Source organism: Pholcus phalangioides, unplaced genomic scaffold (genome assembly GCF_987345545.1).
Source record: "Pholcus phalangioides strain wild (caught in Gottingen) unplaced genomic scaffold, Ppha-v1.0 ptg000003l_1, whole genome shotgun sequence".
NCBI lineage: Eukaryota > Metazoa > Arthropoda > Arachnida > Araneae > Pholcidae > Pholcus > Pholcus phalangioides.
In genome coordinates, this window is record NW_028301596.1 from 48,392,643 (window position 1) to 48,409,109 (window position 16,467).

The 16,467-nt window shown below is 37.8% G+C and overlaps 1 protein-coding gene across 1 annotated transcript in view; it reads right to left on the minus strand.

Moving 5' to 3' along the window:
* Nucleotides 1-12,650, minus strand: part of cert (ceramide transfer protein) — a 34,007-nt gene extending 21,357 nt beyond the window's left edge. The window contains exons 1-5 of the mRNA XM_089249661.1: nucleotides 12,180-12,650; nucleotides 8,072-8,188; nucleotides 4,638-4,893; nucleotides 3,316-3,417; nucleotides 1,432-1,604 (exon numbers count right to left, since the gene is read on the minus strand). Of these exons, the coding sequence (XP_089105787.1) occupies nucleotides 1,432-1,604; nucleotides 3,316-3,417; nucleotides 4,638-4,893; nucleotides 8,072-8,188; nucleotides 12,180-12,407 (876 nt within the window). The 5' untranslated portion in view covers nucleotides 12,408-12,650. The remainder of the gene's footprint in view (nucleotides 1-1,431; nucleotides 1,605-3,315; nucleotides 3,418-4,637; nucleotides 4,894-8,071; nucleotides 8,189-12,179) is intronic.
* Nucleotides 12,651-16,467: the final 3,817 nt, after the last annotated feature.

Consider the following 16,467-nt stretch of genomic DNA (forward strand, 5'->3'; position numbering starts at 1 on the left):
TTGAGTAGTGTATAAAGCAAATGAAGCGCATCTTTGGGTGACTATTACTTTACGCCATCTACGAGGTGCGGTTCAAAATTGAGGGCGATCCTGTATAAAAAATGAATGGTGATACCGATTGGTTCGCGCATAAGTAGCAGCATTACTTGCTTTGTTGGGAATGTAACCGCCATATTACAGTCATTTGATTGTTGTCTGCCTTTGCAAGACACTGTGTTAAAATGAGTGCAGTAATAACAAATCCCACCAGTTGTGAAATTTGATCATTGATTAGATTTCTAAACGCAACAGGACATAATGCTGCATTGTTATAACATTCTCTTCTCCCATGCAAAAAAAAAACAAATTTCTTTTCATTATGGATATTGCGAAAACTTTTTTTTAAATTCAAGGGCAGGATTGGTCTTTATCTCTTACCCATCTCTCTGTTCTTGACTAAAAAAACTCTCTCTTCAACTGAAGATACAAAATTTCCTCGATGTAATCCTATGGATTGTTATTAATTTTAAAAAATTGTAAACACTATATGAATTGATAATTAAATACATATATTTTTTTAAAAAGTACATTTTTATTTTCATACTTGGTAAAAGATAAAGAAAAAAATTGAGATTAGTGTTATTGTATGGTTATCTAACTCATAAGTAGGTCAAGCATATAATTTTATAAATAATTTTCTTAGCTTCTTATCTCTAAATAAATTCAAGATTTTGAAAACAAAGAGAATTCAATTTCCAAAATTTCTTATGTCGCTAAAAAAAAAATCTCAAAATTTCTATATTTCCACAGCAAAACGTGCATGTTAATATTGATTTCTGAGGCAATCATCCTGCGCTTATCCTTCAAAGTGATGCTGATGATTATTATACAAATAGCTTCACATAGGAGATTTTCACTATTAATTTCTATATGGGTTATAAAAATAACAAAGGCCAAAAGAGTTTTGTAATTTTGCTAAAGACTATAAATAAGTATAATTTGTAGGCTAACAAATGATTTTCAGTCAAAGCCATTTTCTAGCAAAAACTCAGTGGGTCTGTTCTTCCTATACATTATTTGTGAGCTGACATATAATTTTTAGCAAAAACTCAGTGGATTTTTTATGTACTTTGTATGTGTTAGGATAACAATCTATTCTCCCACGCATTTAGCTCTATATAACATTAATTTCTAATAAAAAAATAATAAGAAGACTTAAAAGATAAAGTTGTTTTGCTAATGATAAATGCAAGTGGGACTTTGTATGCTAGCAAATGATTTTTAACCAAAAACCCGAAGAGATTTTGTACGTGGGGCCAGTTTGCCAATTTTGGTTATCTGGGCCTGATGTGTGCCATGCAAGATATACCCAAACAACTGGACAAATAAGTTTTGGTTTTAATCAAAAGATTGTTTGTTGATGAATAAATTTGGAATTATTTGCACAATTACCTTCTCAAGACGACGCTTCCAATTTTCTTCCCTCTGAGCCAAAAGCTCAATACAGTGAGAAAGTGTATTTATTATTCCACTGGTCGTTGCCTTGAAAGTGAGAGATTCTCCTCTGAAGTCAATAGCATGAGAGCCATGCTTGGCTAATAATTCCCTGGTGATTATAGGAGGAACTGCAAAAGAGATTTGCATCAAAAACTACAATAAAAAGCTATGTTGATAGAATAACAAATATAAATAACATCATCATAAATAACAGAAACGTACATTATTTATAAAAAAAACTAAAGCAAGCATTCAGGTTCTTTTAAACTTGATCACAGCAATCAACTATTCATTATTATATCTCTATGGTTATGTAAATATTATGCGGTTATTCAAGTTTTCACAGTTATAAAAGCAGTGTTTTGCGTAAGAAAAATGCATTAGAAATGTAAGATCCACAACATATGCAATCATTGGGATTATGCAATTCAAAACACATTCTAAGGAAAAAAAAACTTATTAAATGGTTCAAAATATTTTCCAATACATAAATACACAGTAGGTTCCTCTTAATGTGATCATGGATTATGTTATCATAATTTACAAGCCCTGATTCGCCCACCACTGATGTTACAACATAGGCCTATTTAATTAATGTGATCAGAATTTAATTATGCATGAGAACATTCAACTGTTTAGTTTCAGCTCCCTGTCTTTCCTTTTTTTTACTTTCAATTGTAATTATGGGGAAGAGCATGCATCAAAGATGCAAAGATTTCAAAACATTAAGAGCCTGCCAGTTGATTATTTTGCATACACAAATCTGCTTGAATGACTTACAAAATTTTCAATGAATGGCTATGTAAATTCAATAGGACAAGATGAAAAAGGATCTTCCACCTTTGACTGCACAGCTCATGAAATCATCACAAAATTAATGTATATAAATACTGCTTTTCAGCCAACAAATAAAATATTTATCATACAATCTTGTGATCAAGAAATAATGTGTGAATGCTTAAAATTTATCACTGTATCACTGACAATGAAATGAGAACAAGAATCTTGAAACTGATCCAACATAACATAAACGCAAGTTAGAATTGAAATCTAATGAACTGGTGAAGAAAACAAACATTTTAACACATCAACTAGCAATAGCATGAAGGAATGTGCCTGGCAGAAACAATAAAGAGCTTCAATAGGCACTGCTAGCCACATCCAACTAGTGATAACACAATTCATGAAATGCTAGTGGCTAAATCAAGTACCACCTTTACCAGACCCCAGTGGGAAACTAATTGAGAGACTCGTTCAACTCTATGTATGAATAATTTCCCCAATTCATAAAACATGACATGAATGCCAGAACTCTGTTACTGGATTTATCCTGTTGCAGAAATCACTTCCTGCACTGTCTTTGTAATTCTTGTAAGTTCAAGCAGTGTAATTGTGTAAGTTCCCATAAGACATTCCCCATTAACTAACAATTTTCGGAGTTCAATGAGATAGGACTGTAATGTGTATTTCACAAACTACTGACTGACAGATCCTCAAAGGATAAAAAATTTACGTTTAGTTAAAAAAAACCCCGTTTACGTTATAGAGAGGTTTCACTGCGCCACATAGGCAGTTTATTGATTTTGGAATCATTTTCAAGAACAAGAATTTTTTTTATTATTATTATGAGAAAAAAATTATTTCATGAGTACAGCCGCATTTGGTGAAAACCTTGCAGGGTGGGTCTGAGTAAATCAAAGGCCTGTATACACTGTATGTTGCAGGAAGAACCGAAAGTCCAAACTTAAAATCATCAGATATACCGTGGCTTATCAACTGGAAATCCCAGTACATATTAGAGAAAACTACTAGGCATGAGTGCAATAGATGAAATTTTACCTCTTTCCTTATGGCTGGGTGAATCAAGCCTGTCTGCAAGATGTATCATAGATGGCTCACGGAGTGTACCAACTTCATCAAAATCACAATCAAGTTCATCCACTGCAATGAATAACCAACACAATCAGCATAATTTACACTCATTTTATAATTAACATCTAAACAAAGGAAAGAATGAGTAAAGACAAATTCCCAATTTTTTTCTGAAAAATTTGTCAACAACAAAAATGAAAATGATGGAATAAAAGCAATATAAAATTGATAAATTTCAAGATGTGCACACCTGAGATACATATATATATATATACCTCAACTAAGGTTGCCCAATCTATTGCTTTTAATACATCCCTATCAAATATTACAAATTTGGCAGAAAATCCACTAAAAGCATTTAAATTAACAAAAATGGATTAACAAAATGGATAATTTCTTTCAACATTTTAATTTATTTAAGAAAAATATACATTTTTGGGTGACTTGAAGAGGGCACAAGCCCCATACCCTCCCTCCAGGTAAGACTCTGGGTAAGGGTATTTTGTTCGCTGAAAAAAAAAACTAAAATTTTCCATAAAAAGCTTTGTTGGGCTCAAATATTTGATGGCATACCACTGATCCAAATAAACTCAGTCAATAACACTTGACGTAATCTTGAGGCAGATCAAGGACACCCAAAATCATCACGATACACTGACAGCCCTATTTAGGTTACTATGTTTCAATAAAATTCACAATTATTATACATATGTTGTGATAAATCCAGTTATTATACATAGTAACAGATTTACCACATTTACCGTGATATACATACCAATTATAATCTAATGTATAGAATAACATGTCCTGAGTGAGCGATTTATCATCGCCGAGCCGAAATTGCTGAAGCTATAAATATGAAATTTGGTCAATATTTTCATTTTATAATGTAGAGACTCGCTAAGCAGATATTTTTCAAAATTTAACACCTAAATGGTCACAAGGGAGGAATTTTCAGGTTATGAAATTCATGTGAGCGAAGTCTCAAGCGTAACCTCAAGTATATATTATAATTATTCACAAAATATTCTTAAACATCCAACTGATTTTGACAGTTTAGGGTGCTGCCCATTGTTTAGAAATAACTGCCTTGGCCAGCATTGTTCAGGCAAAAGTTAAAATCTACAATAAAGTTTTAAATTCATTGCCAAATACTATATTTGAAAAGATTTTTTTTCCATTTTCAATTAAAGGTTTTATCAAAAAGCCTTTACTTTAGTTAACGGATAGATTTAATAAATACTTTAATATACTAAATGCGTTTATCTAAATGAATTTTTAGGACTTACTATGCACATCGTTGCTGTCTTTGTTACATTCACCATTCACAGTGGTCATTTCTGCACAAACGTCAAAGTAGCTTTGCAAAGTGTCCACCTGCCTGATAAGGATATCTCGAAATGTCTCCATTTCAGCCACTTTTTCTTTTAAACCTCGAGCTTTCTTGAAAGAAGTCATGCTTGTTCCAGACAGACTGGTAGATCCCACTGATATAGCTGAGCCATGGCGGCGAAGGCTGTTCTCACTCCCATATGCAGAATCAAGCTATAAATTAGTAAACAAACAACTGTAATTAGATAGAATAGTACATATACACGCAGAAAAACCTCTCCAAGATGGCTGTTCGGAGTTACTTAAAATCGTCAGTCACAATTTATGTTTTATTTTTATAACAGCAAATCTGTTCTGTTGACCTCCCAAATCTCAAACCCTCTCCAGAATGTTTCTTTTTTTTTTGGTCCAAGCTGTCACATGTATTAAGGTCAGAAAACATGAACATACTGGGCAACTTGGTCTTTATTTTTCGTGTGTAAAACGAGGCAGTGATGGTTGTCAACAGCCTCCAGAGGTGGCAGTGGAGTAGAAGCATCTTTTTATATTATGTCAATGGAGACAGTTGTTTGTTCTGTGGAAAACCAGCTCAGAAAGAAGGTTTGTCATAATATAAAAGTGTCGCCAATGGAGGTTCCACTGTATCTTTCACTGTAAGCTATACAGTGATACCTCGATTTTTATCGATAATCCATTCGAAACAGATGAAAACCGAGGCAATGAGTTCCTTATGGATCAATGTAAATACAATTAATTTGTTCTAGACACTGCGAAATAATACCAAAAACACATTTTGTAGAGAATGAATATAGTGTTTAATACCAAAACACACACCTTCGCTGTGCCTAGTACAACAAACACTATGTATGCCAGTGCGCCTCTTGAATTTTTTGAACCAGCCTCCGCTGGCCTTAAAATCATACTAGCACTCGTCCCAGGCATTTTCTTAATGAGATCAGTATACAACAGTCTGGCATTTTCACATATAGTGGCCTCCGAAACACAACACAAACTGTTTCTGATTGATTCAAATTGATAATAACTGTTCAACATCTTCAATTGTTTGCCATCTCTGCTTCATTTGCACATTCACGAAAACTGAAACCGCCGATATGTACAGATTTTCGGAACATTCCCAAATTCTTATTTTTTACCTTGTTAGTTGGTAGACAACACAATGAAAAAACAGGAAACAATTTTCATTCACCAATGATGCTTATTTACACTAAAATTTTACATTTAACGATTAATTTTAACAGTTAATTTTACAGAACAGCTTAAAATAAATTATAGATTGCGGATAACATGTGATCATATATCAGGTGAATCTCACCATACATAGTCAGTTCACGGTGCTAGTCAGTCCGAACTGTCTGACGAATTCACCTCAACATCAATGTACAGTCACTCAGAACAACACACGTACATTGGTAAGCATTCAGAGGACAAGAAGATAACCAAGACGTTTGGAAGCGGATTCACCAACAAACAGCGGACCACAGCATGATTGCACATGATCGATGATCACTTTGTTCACGTAGAGGTGAACATTCAGGAAGCACAGGCAAAGATGACAAATGCCCAAGGCACAAACTATTTTCACTATAACATTTTCAGTGCGAACTCTCTAAGAGTACTAAAAGTAAGCAGTGGTAGTGCTGGACATTGCGGTAGGTAGCCATTGCTGCTGTGGTGGTCGAGTGGTCATAGTAACGGATTCACATCGCGAGGATACAGGTTTGAACCCCACTGTCGCTGCAGTGATGGTCGGCTGAAGTTGGTTTCCCATGGTTCCCAACTTTGAGGCACAAATGCGAGCCGATCTCCCCATTGAAAAGTCTTGCCACAGACAACAGGCCTACAACGATAGAATTATTCAATCATTAAACTTCACTCACATCTAGAAAAAACTGGTGGTAGATGGCAGCACTACACATAACTGTGGTTCCCAACTTTGAGGCGCAATGTGAGCCGATATCTCCATTAAAAAGTCTCGCCACAGAGATCAACAGGCCTACAATGATAAATTATTTAATCATTACACTTCACTCATAGATAGAAAAACTGGTGGTAGATGGCAGCACTACAAGTAACAAGCATTACACACAAACAAACTTCATGTTAGGTACTACACGTACACTCCAACATGTACCAATTCGTTACAGGTTTCACAGAGGAATATGGATGAGGTACATTTATGGCTTAGTAGTAGTGGTAGGTAACCGTGTGCATCTGGACGGCGTATAAGAGAAAGTAGTCAAATTTGGACCCACCTCTTGTTCTCAGAAATAGGAATTGTTTAGTACATTTACTTGATACCAGAGGGCAGGGAAACTGAAGAAGTCCACATAGCACATTTTTGATATTACGAGTTGCATTTTGTCTTGGTATGATTGCACATTGTCTTTATTACAACTATTTGTTACTATTTTTCATCACCTTTTCTTAAAAAAACTTGATTCAAAGGAAGACGCTGTTTTGTTGTTTACTGTATATTTCCTAACCCTTTGATTGTATTTTTTGTAATAAGCAATTAGAATATATCTGCAATAATTAGTTGCTATTTGCAAAATGCGATGTTTCCTAAATTGGACCAGTCAATGGTGCCCTATTTGGATCGGTCCAATTTAGGGATCTAAACAAAGCAGTCATCTGATTTTAATACATACTATTATAATTATATTCTAATGTGAATGAGAGGTTTCAATGGAGAAAAGGTGGCAAAATTCTTTGACCTTTCAGAAAAATTAGTGAACAAACTAAACATGCTACAAACTAACAACATGCTAAACGATTCACGAGTATTTAACGTTAATGAGAGTGGCTACACACCAGTCCAACAGGAATCCCAGAGGATAATGGGCACAAATGGGAAGCACCAGATTGGCCCAGCCACCAGTGGAGCAAGGGGTGTGAATACCACAATTGTATAACAGGAAAAGAGCAGAAGCCTAGGAAACTTTTGTGGAATAGCTTCAAATTGTTTCACTGCTACCTCAGGTTCCTTTTTGAAGCCACAAAAAGTAACAAGATGCTATGGGGCTAACAAACACTTTATACAAAGAACAGCTGCAGTAAAACAAATGCAAAAGAAGTAAATGTAAGAAGCTGATTTTTAAAAGCAACAGTAACATTAACGTGAGGAAAAATAAAAAGTCAATCATCGATCACGATCGTTCTTCTAGTTGAGAAGAGTTTGAAAATCAAACATGGTTCTGTGGTTTCAAAACACAAATAGACAAAACCATAAATTTGGCATTTCATTTCTTTCAGGATAAATTCGATTTTTTTCGCTTTCTTCAAAATTAATGACAATTTTCACAAAAATAAGGAATTTTTAGTTTTACAAAAAAATGTCTGGACAGACCCTGACTAGTAGAAATTATCTCACCTTATATGCTTCCAATGTATCCACCCAGTGATTTCTCGCTTCTACGCTGCTGGCTCGTAAATACCACACAATATCATTGACACTCACATCGAAACGACACTCATCAAATTCGTGAGTCTGAAACAGTTCAAACATAAATTAAATAACATCTCAGCTTAGGTACATCATACAAATATTTACCAGATATCAAATAAACATTCATGTGACTGATATAAACCAGCTGAACCAAATTTTCTGATCGACCCATTTACGCCAAACCCAGATCTGTACCCACTGACTGTAGGAAACTGCAGAACAACTTCATATTTTTAGGGCTTGGATGCTAAGCTTTCTGTACATAATTAGTTTACCTTGGCACCCTAGAGCAGTGGTGCACAACTTTTTCAATCAATGGATGATATGCTGTATTTCTGCCATACATGTTGCGCAACACGCACACGATACACTTTGATCAACGTGGAATTTATCGCTAGTGAAACGTCAAGGACAAGAGATTGAAACTTGATAGGAAATAAGTGACACCTCACCAAGTCCAGCATATGAATCAACAGATGTCAAGAACTATATTCAAGATCACATTGGTTGACCTAATGTAGCGAAATGGATGCTTGGGGGGAGGGGGGGGGGGGTAAAGCCCCATTTGCATGCACAAATATTGTGGTAGCATTAAGAGTTCTAGCACCCGCTTGACAACTTTTTTCCTTAGTAAGGAAAGAAATGGGGAGCAGTCATTAGTGAAAATTCTTGAAGCAGGTTTTGAACCCCTTTTCTATTTCCCATGTTAATGGGGCTTAAGAAATGCTTGTTAATGTGTGAGGACTCCCTCCATGCTCAGATATTCACATCATATTTGTTGTAATACAAAATTTTGATTTATAAATAAATGCTAGATGTGTCTATCCCTTAGGAACGCCTTAAAATCTGTAATAAAAGATGCAAGGTGGGACACATCTAGCCCTCCCAGTATTTCTGCCACTCTCACGGGCCAGAAACTTGTATATATTTGGAGACTATAAGCCCCATATTTTATGGGACATTCCCATTATTTTGGCTGTCCCAAATGCTTTTAATAAATTTCCCTTTTCTTCACATATATGTTTTTCAATAAAGAATTACATTTTGACTTGCAGAACACATCATTTTTTGAGATTGGTGACTTTTTTAATCAACTTCAGCGATTAGTTGGCAATTTTACTTGTCTTTGATAATTTCTTCAGCTGTCAACGGCAACTTTACATGTCTTGGAAAATTTTTTTTTCACTGTAATTTTCAACTATACGTGGACAGGGTGCGGGGAGTATTGTTAGGGTGTTTATCATGTTGTTGTGTGCATCGATTTCCTAACGGAACAACTTTCGCCGGCTGTATGGAGGTTGTACACCCTTACCCAGCACCTCCTAGAGATAGAAGGACTCTGTGGTCTGCTTGAGACGTCAGTAAGTAATCTATTTTCCCTCAGAATATTTAGGAGAAAAAACTTCCCTGCTCGTGCCAGTATCATCGTTGTGAGAAAAAGAAATGATTGGGCTCAGAATTGGCGATTTCTATGCCCCGCATCCAAGGGCGTAGCGAGGGGGGGAGTTGGGGGTCTGCCCCCCCCCCCAAAATGTGAGAAAATGACCGAAAAAAGATGGCCAAATCCATTGTTCTGTCACTTTGGTCCCCCCCCCTCCCGAACAAAATTTCTGGCTACGCCCCTGCCCACAACCAATCACTATGTGGTACTTGTGAGCCAATCAGGAAGATTATCCGCCAAAATAAGAAGAAATAATAGGTTGCTGTGCTTCAAAATGTGGCAAACTTGTTGGGTAGTCTGAATGACATTTATGATAAACAGAGCAGAGGCCTTCTATCTCTAGGAGGTGCTGCTTTACCCCAGGGTGTTGCTCTGAAATAATTACTTTCCTGACCAAACCCTGCTATAGCAAACTTCAGGAGATTGAAAATTCCTCATTTGGTGATTTTTTCTCGCACCACTGTCATTTTCTGCACACGAGGACTAATTAGACCAGAACCTACAATTTATTGCCAATTCCGAATGCCAACCTATTTTTTTTAGGTTGGAAACAGAAACGACAATCTTTTTCTACAGTCTTGTCACCATTTCTATTATACCCATGTCAGGAAAGTTTCTGACGAGGATGAATCAGGTATCGAACTCGCGACACCTCTAAACATCCTTTAGTACTTTAGGCGACCTGGGCTACTGCGTCCTAAAAATACTCTCTTATGACAGATTTTTTTCAAACAAAAGCTATAGATCTGGTTGAACAAAACCAAAGGCATATTAAAATGAATAAAGCATTTGTATCGTTCAATTTGCCTTAACAAGATCTATCCATGGATATCACAAACTTTCACCTACATCACGAGTATATGCTTTCCACAAATTACAAACCAGCATCTGGCTTGTTGGATCAGTTAGTCAATTTCAAAGACATATTCATGTCAAAAAACTGAAAAACAGCCTTTCCTAATTTTAATTTTTAAAAGCTTTTTTTACAATAACTGATTTCTTCAGTTATTCAAAATGCACATAAAAATTTCAATCCTCAAGGTGAGAAGGCGAGGGGGAAGGGTGGTCTTCAACATATAAGGCATCGCAAACATCATCTATGTAAGGGCTTGAAAAAACAGAAAAAATGTCGACACCCAATATTTTGCTTTTGGCACATTTCCTCCTTGGTACTTTTCGCCTGCTCAGACTACATGAGCAATTGAGTGAGTGATTGTATGAGTGGGCTTATGATTTCTTTATAACATGTATAATCAACAAAATATTGTTATGTCACGATTTCACTGAACTGAAAGAATTATACATATTATTCCCATTTTTGCAGCCTACTCATTAGCACTGGGCAATGTATAGATTTATAAAAAGTCACAGATGTAAGGCCCACATACATATCCCAATGTTGAACACTGCAATGTATAATTAATTCTGATGTTTAATATTGGTGGAATCTGCCCGATGTGACATAAGAGTTAGAATCATGATACCAATATAGCGGTCAATGATCTGGAAATGTGTCATAGGTCACTTGAGTGGTCTGGAACTATGCTGCAGGTTATAGGCACCAGAACCTAGGGGCTGAGACCATTTGAGACCCCCAATAAATTTTGTAAGGGGGCTGAGACCCACCCCAATGATTTCTGGAAAAAAAACAATGCATTGCAGCTTCCTCCTCCTGCATACATGCTTGAGTCCCATATATACGGGATGACCAGCGACTTCCAGCCGCCTCGCAATGTTTTCTTCATGTAAGTGCCTCTGCCCCCCGCAAGGCGGTCTGTCAATTCATCGTGGGTTGCTTAATGGATGCGGAACGCTCTCCCCTTAATTGAAGTTTTTGCCACGGGCCACTAAAGTGATCAGGAATAGCACCCCCATGTCACTTAAGCAATCTGTAAATGTGTCATGCATGGGTCACTTGAGTGAACTGAAACTATGCTGCAGGTTATAGGCACCAAAACCTAGGGGGCTGAGACCATTTGAGACCCCCAATAAATTTTGTAAGGGAGTTGAGCCCCACCCCAATAATTTCTGGAAAAAACAAACAAACAATGCATTGCAGCTTCATATGTGCTTGAGTCCCATATATACGGGACAACCAGCAACTTTCAGCCGCCTCGCAATGTTTTCTTCATGTAGCCCAGGTCATGTAAGCGCCTCTGCCCCCCGCAAGGTGGTCTGTCAATTCATCGTGGGTTGCTTAATGGATGTGGAACGCCCTCCCCCCCCCCCACCTTAATTGACGTTTTTGCCACGAAGAATAATAAGGAATAGCGCCCCCATGTCACTTAAGCAATCCGTAAATGTGTCGTGGGTGACTTGAGTGATATTCAAATGCGCCACAGGCTACTTAAGTGATCAGGGAAGGTTCAGCAGGACACTTCATCGACGTGAAACAGCAGCGTGTATTACTTAAGTGATCTGGAAACATGCCACTCATTTAATTTTCAAAAAAATTAGGTTTGAGGTCACGGGGGAGCCACACCAGATGACTCCAATGGTCACTGAGCATGTATGAGGCTAATAAATGGTTTGAGAACATTTTCCCACATGTATAAAGAGAAACGCTCTCCTCACTGCTATGATAATAATTACCTTGATCACAGCTTTGGATATACTAATAGCACCACGGAACCCGTATGAAGTATCGTTCTCGGACTTGTAGTAGGATAGAGTGCCATCTTTCAACACGATGTAGCGATCTTGCCAACCGTGTATGTAATTTGTCCACTTGTTCAAGCATCCCCTCAGCTCGGGTTCGTGGATTCCATTCTCCAAGTCTTCATCTTCGTCGCTGAGATTCAAACTGTGATCGTCGGACATTGCTGCTCACTTTTTTTTTTATTCAAATTAATTATTCGATCGCGACAACTATTTAAATTTATTCCGATCTTTTAACAACAATAATTGCAACTTTAAACTCGAAACAACGCATCACCATCTCCAAACTCTTGGATGGCGCCGGAGGGAGAGACAAATTATAAAAACATCGCCCCGAAAAATCACATGATAACACACACACACAACACACACACACAAAAAAACTCTCTCACTCACTTCCACAGTGCACTTGCACTCGCACTTTCTCAACACTCCCTACCGACTTCGCTACGAACTATTTTTTCATTGTCCGCGATTCGTAAATATTTATGTGTGTGACCTCATACGATTGGTTCATTGATGACGTCACGAAAACGGAATGTTTGAGGATCATCGGGGGGAAAAAGAAATTAGCCCTTTAAAAAGACAGTTTTTTAAATTTTCCTGATCTTCATTATAAAGGTGAAAATCACTAAACCTTCTAGAAATTTCCACTTGTTTGCAAGACGAATATTTTTTTTTTTCCGATTGCGTGAGCTGATAAACGCTTTCCCCCCCCCACATCGAAAATGATAATAAAACAAAAAAGACAAAAACTTTACCATTTTCTGTTAGTTACGCTGTATAGGGTTGCCAACTATCCTCATTTTTGATGTAATTTCAAGCGTCCTACGTTTTGGAAAATTTGCCCTTTTTTTTGTCTTCCTTTTCAGGTTTAGGGAATTTTTTATCTGGGGAAATTTTTTTTCTCCTCTTTGAAACATGCATTTCTTCATTGATAGGAGTGTTTTTGTGTTTTTTCCCACACGCATCCACTAAAAGCCGTCAAAATTCCCAGAATTTTTTCTGTTTCTGCTTTTGTTTAGCGGTTCTGTTTTAGAGTTGGAAAACTATTGTTGCCGCCGTCTTTATTGGTCGGAATAGTATGCCATCTATTGGGAAAATTGAGATAATTGACGTCACTAAGGAAGCGTAGGCGTCCTCCTCTCTCAGTTGGCGAGCCTGTTAACCGTAATACCATACACATAATCCTGTACTACCGTGAAAGGAAAGGAAAAACATCGTCTCTCTCTCTCCTTCTGTTATCAAACTGTGCATAAAAGCCGACTCCGCGCACTGGCAGTTAACCGGCAGTTTGCGGGGAGGATAGGAAATATGTTTGACTGTAAAAAACTTCAAAGCAGTAGCTGGGCTCGGGGGTTACCGAAACGAGAGGTTTTTAAGGAGCCGAGATATTTCGTGATTGCCGAAATAAAGCGGATCAAGTTAGACAAAATATGTCGTCATTGACATATAAGGGTTAAGATTACCCAGTTTTAGTTTCGATATTGAGTTCGAATCGAAGTGGGAGAAAAAGTTGTGTTTTTACCCCATGATTCAGCTGGTCGAGGCCAGCTGAGATCATGATTCTGTTATATCCGCTGCTGTTAGCTTTATCTGATACAGGACCGTAACAAAGCTGGGACAATCGAAACACTGCCACTGGGCCCCGAGCCGAATGGCCCCCCACAAAAATTTATATTTGTTTTCCATAATAGTAACCCTTTCAAGAGGGGCCCCCGAGAAGGCGCACTACGCTCCTGATCTGATATTATTTTATGTCAATTTGAGTTCTTATTGATACATCTCTCTAAAAATATAACCTTCTATCTTTTAAGCTCTCCATTTTCTCCTCCTGAAGCCCTACCTGATTAGGTTGGTGCAAAGGACGTAAAATAAGTCAAGTCCAGTCATCTGACATCTGATGATGGTGACCACAGGTGTTGAAGAAACGTTGAGTACATGTCGTTGCACGAAAATGTCTCATTTATTCATCGAAGGAGAATTTTTCTTTTCTTTTTTTTGGAAAATTATAGTTTTATTTTGTTTTAAGGCCATAAAGCAATGTCCACCGCAAATTATAAAAAACAATGATTATAATGAAAAAAAATTGTCGTTACATCCACGATTGTTATCATCGAATCCTTCGTTCTACTATCTCTATCAACGCGATACAAATGAGAATTCGCTGCCATTAATCGAAAGTAGATAATGCGAATTTTCGTCAACATTTAGGCGTGTCAAGATTTAAACCAATCAGAAGCGTCCGCCCGACGAAGTCCGTGCACGCCACCAGAAACGAGGTTATGAGTCAGAGGCGGAAAGATCAAAGACTTACATCAAAACATTTTATAAAATGATACTCTCCATGCTTTCTATCCAATAGAGATCGGGATAGGAAAAAGAAAATATAGAGTTTGATTGATTGAGAAAAAAAAAAATTGCTCGAGCAATCGAAAAGCTAAAAGAAAAAAATCAGTTACCAGGTTAGATCTCATATACAAGGAAGCAGTTGATGCATTGCCCTCGCCCCGTGTCACTGGTAATGGACTCAGAGGGTGTCTTACAGTAGAAAACTCCCTCTTTATTGATCGAATAATTGCTGTCACGTCACGCAAATGAAATTTCTTCGTGATAGCGTGTGGAAACATCCTATACATTGGAAAGATTTGTGTCTGCCAAAAGGTCGAAAAAGAAAAAAAATCTGCAAATAAAGTAAAGTCCATGTATCTAACTTGCTAAGAAATATTTTTATTATCAGGACATTGAGTAAACATACCTTCAAACGCTAATAAAAAGAAGCTTTGCTTTCAGGCAGTGCCGTCTTAACGCATGGGCCTACCCGGGCACGTCCCGGGGACCTCAAGAGAAAAGGGGCCTCACAAAAATGAGATTTGGTTGAAATTTTCTATAATTTACTTGGTAGGGCCTCAGAAAAACCACTTGGCCCGGGGACCCATGGTGCTCTTAAGACGGCCCTGCTTTCAGTCATTCATTATTTTCCCACATGATTACTCAATTCACGAAAGTATTTTCTTCTAAACGAGCACGGATCGTTACACTGCATACGACCAGTAAGAAGTCTATGGATTCGTCGCTCTGTGGGCTATATAAATTTCCGCGCACAGAATACTGAAATTAACAGAATACAAGAACCTAATTTGTCTCCCAGCAGAACAGATGTTATCTTAACCATGGCCCATTGTGCTAGGGCCGTCGTAAGAGTATCATGGGCCCCCGGGCTAAGTGGTTTTTCGGAGGCCCTACCTGGTAAATCCTAGAAAATTTCAACCGCATCTCATTTTTGTGAGGCCCCTCTTCTCTTGAGGCCCCCGGGTGGACCCATGCGTTAAGACGGCACTGCATCTTGCTCCGGAATAATATGAAAATGACAGTCTGAAAAACAACTCTGGAATAACAAGACCGTAACTACCATTTTAAGATTATCATTGTTTGCACATCAACAGCTAATGCCACATAATGAAGTCGGGAGGGAGGGGGTGTGAATAAGAAAATAGCATGCAAACTACACTCAATGCTGATTCCTGTGGCATAGGCGGACATAGACTTGGAAGTCTGGGGGAGGGCACGATGATGATGTCAATTCATATATACATTAGATCAGTCATCAGTCGACTCCACCTTTGACGCTGACCACCTTTCCCCCTCCCCGAATTTCCGCCCATGCCCTGTGGTGAAATCATCTCTGGTAATAAAGTAATGATTCCGAAAGAAAAAAAACCTGAGAGTGGATAAAGAAAACTTCTCTCGCCCTGCTTCAGGCAAAGTAATGAAACTGACCGGACTGTGGACAATTCATAAAAATTATAGCTGTTCTTTTTTTAGCGGTTTTGTTTCAGTTGGGAAAAAAAGATGATTGTGGTGACGGATTTTTTTTGCAAGCATAATGGTTGCCTACTGGTGCTGCCATCTATATTTTGAAGGGAAAAGACTGATGACCGAATTTCCATGTTATTTCTGTGTTGAAGGTCGATCTGCTTTCTGTAGAAAGACTTTCCTGAATGGGAGATCGGCTAGTATTCGCTTGTCAAAAATTGTCGCATTAGGATCCTGCTCTTGTAATGCACCCGTGGGTGCTGGACTTTTTCGGGGGTGCTCTGACGCGTGATACAAAATACTGTGGGTAAGCGCACCCTCAGCCCCGACGCCACTGCATGTACGGTTAAGTAGTAGTAGTAGTAGTGGTAGACTCGATTACAACTGTGAAACTCAACTTGAAAAA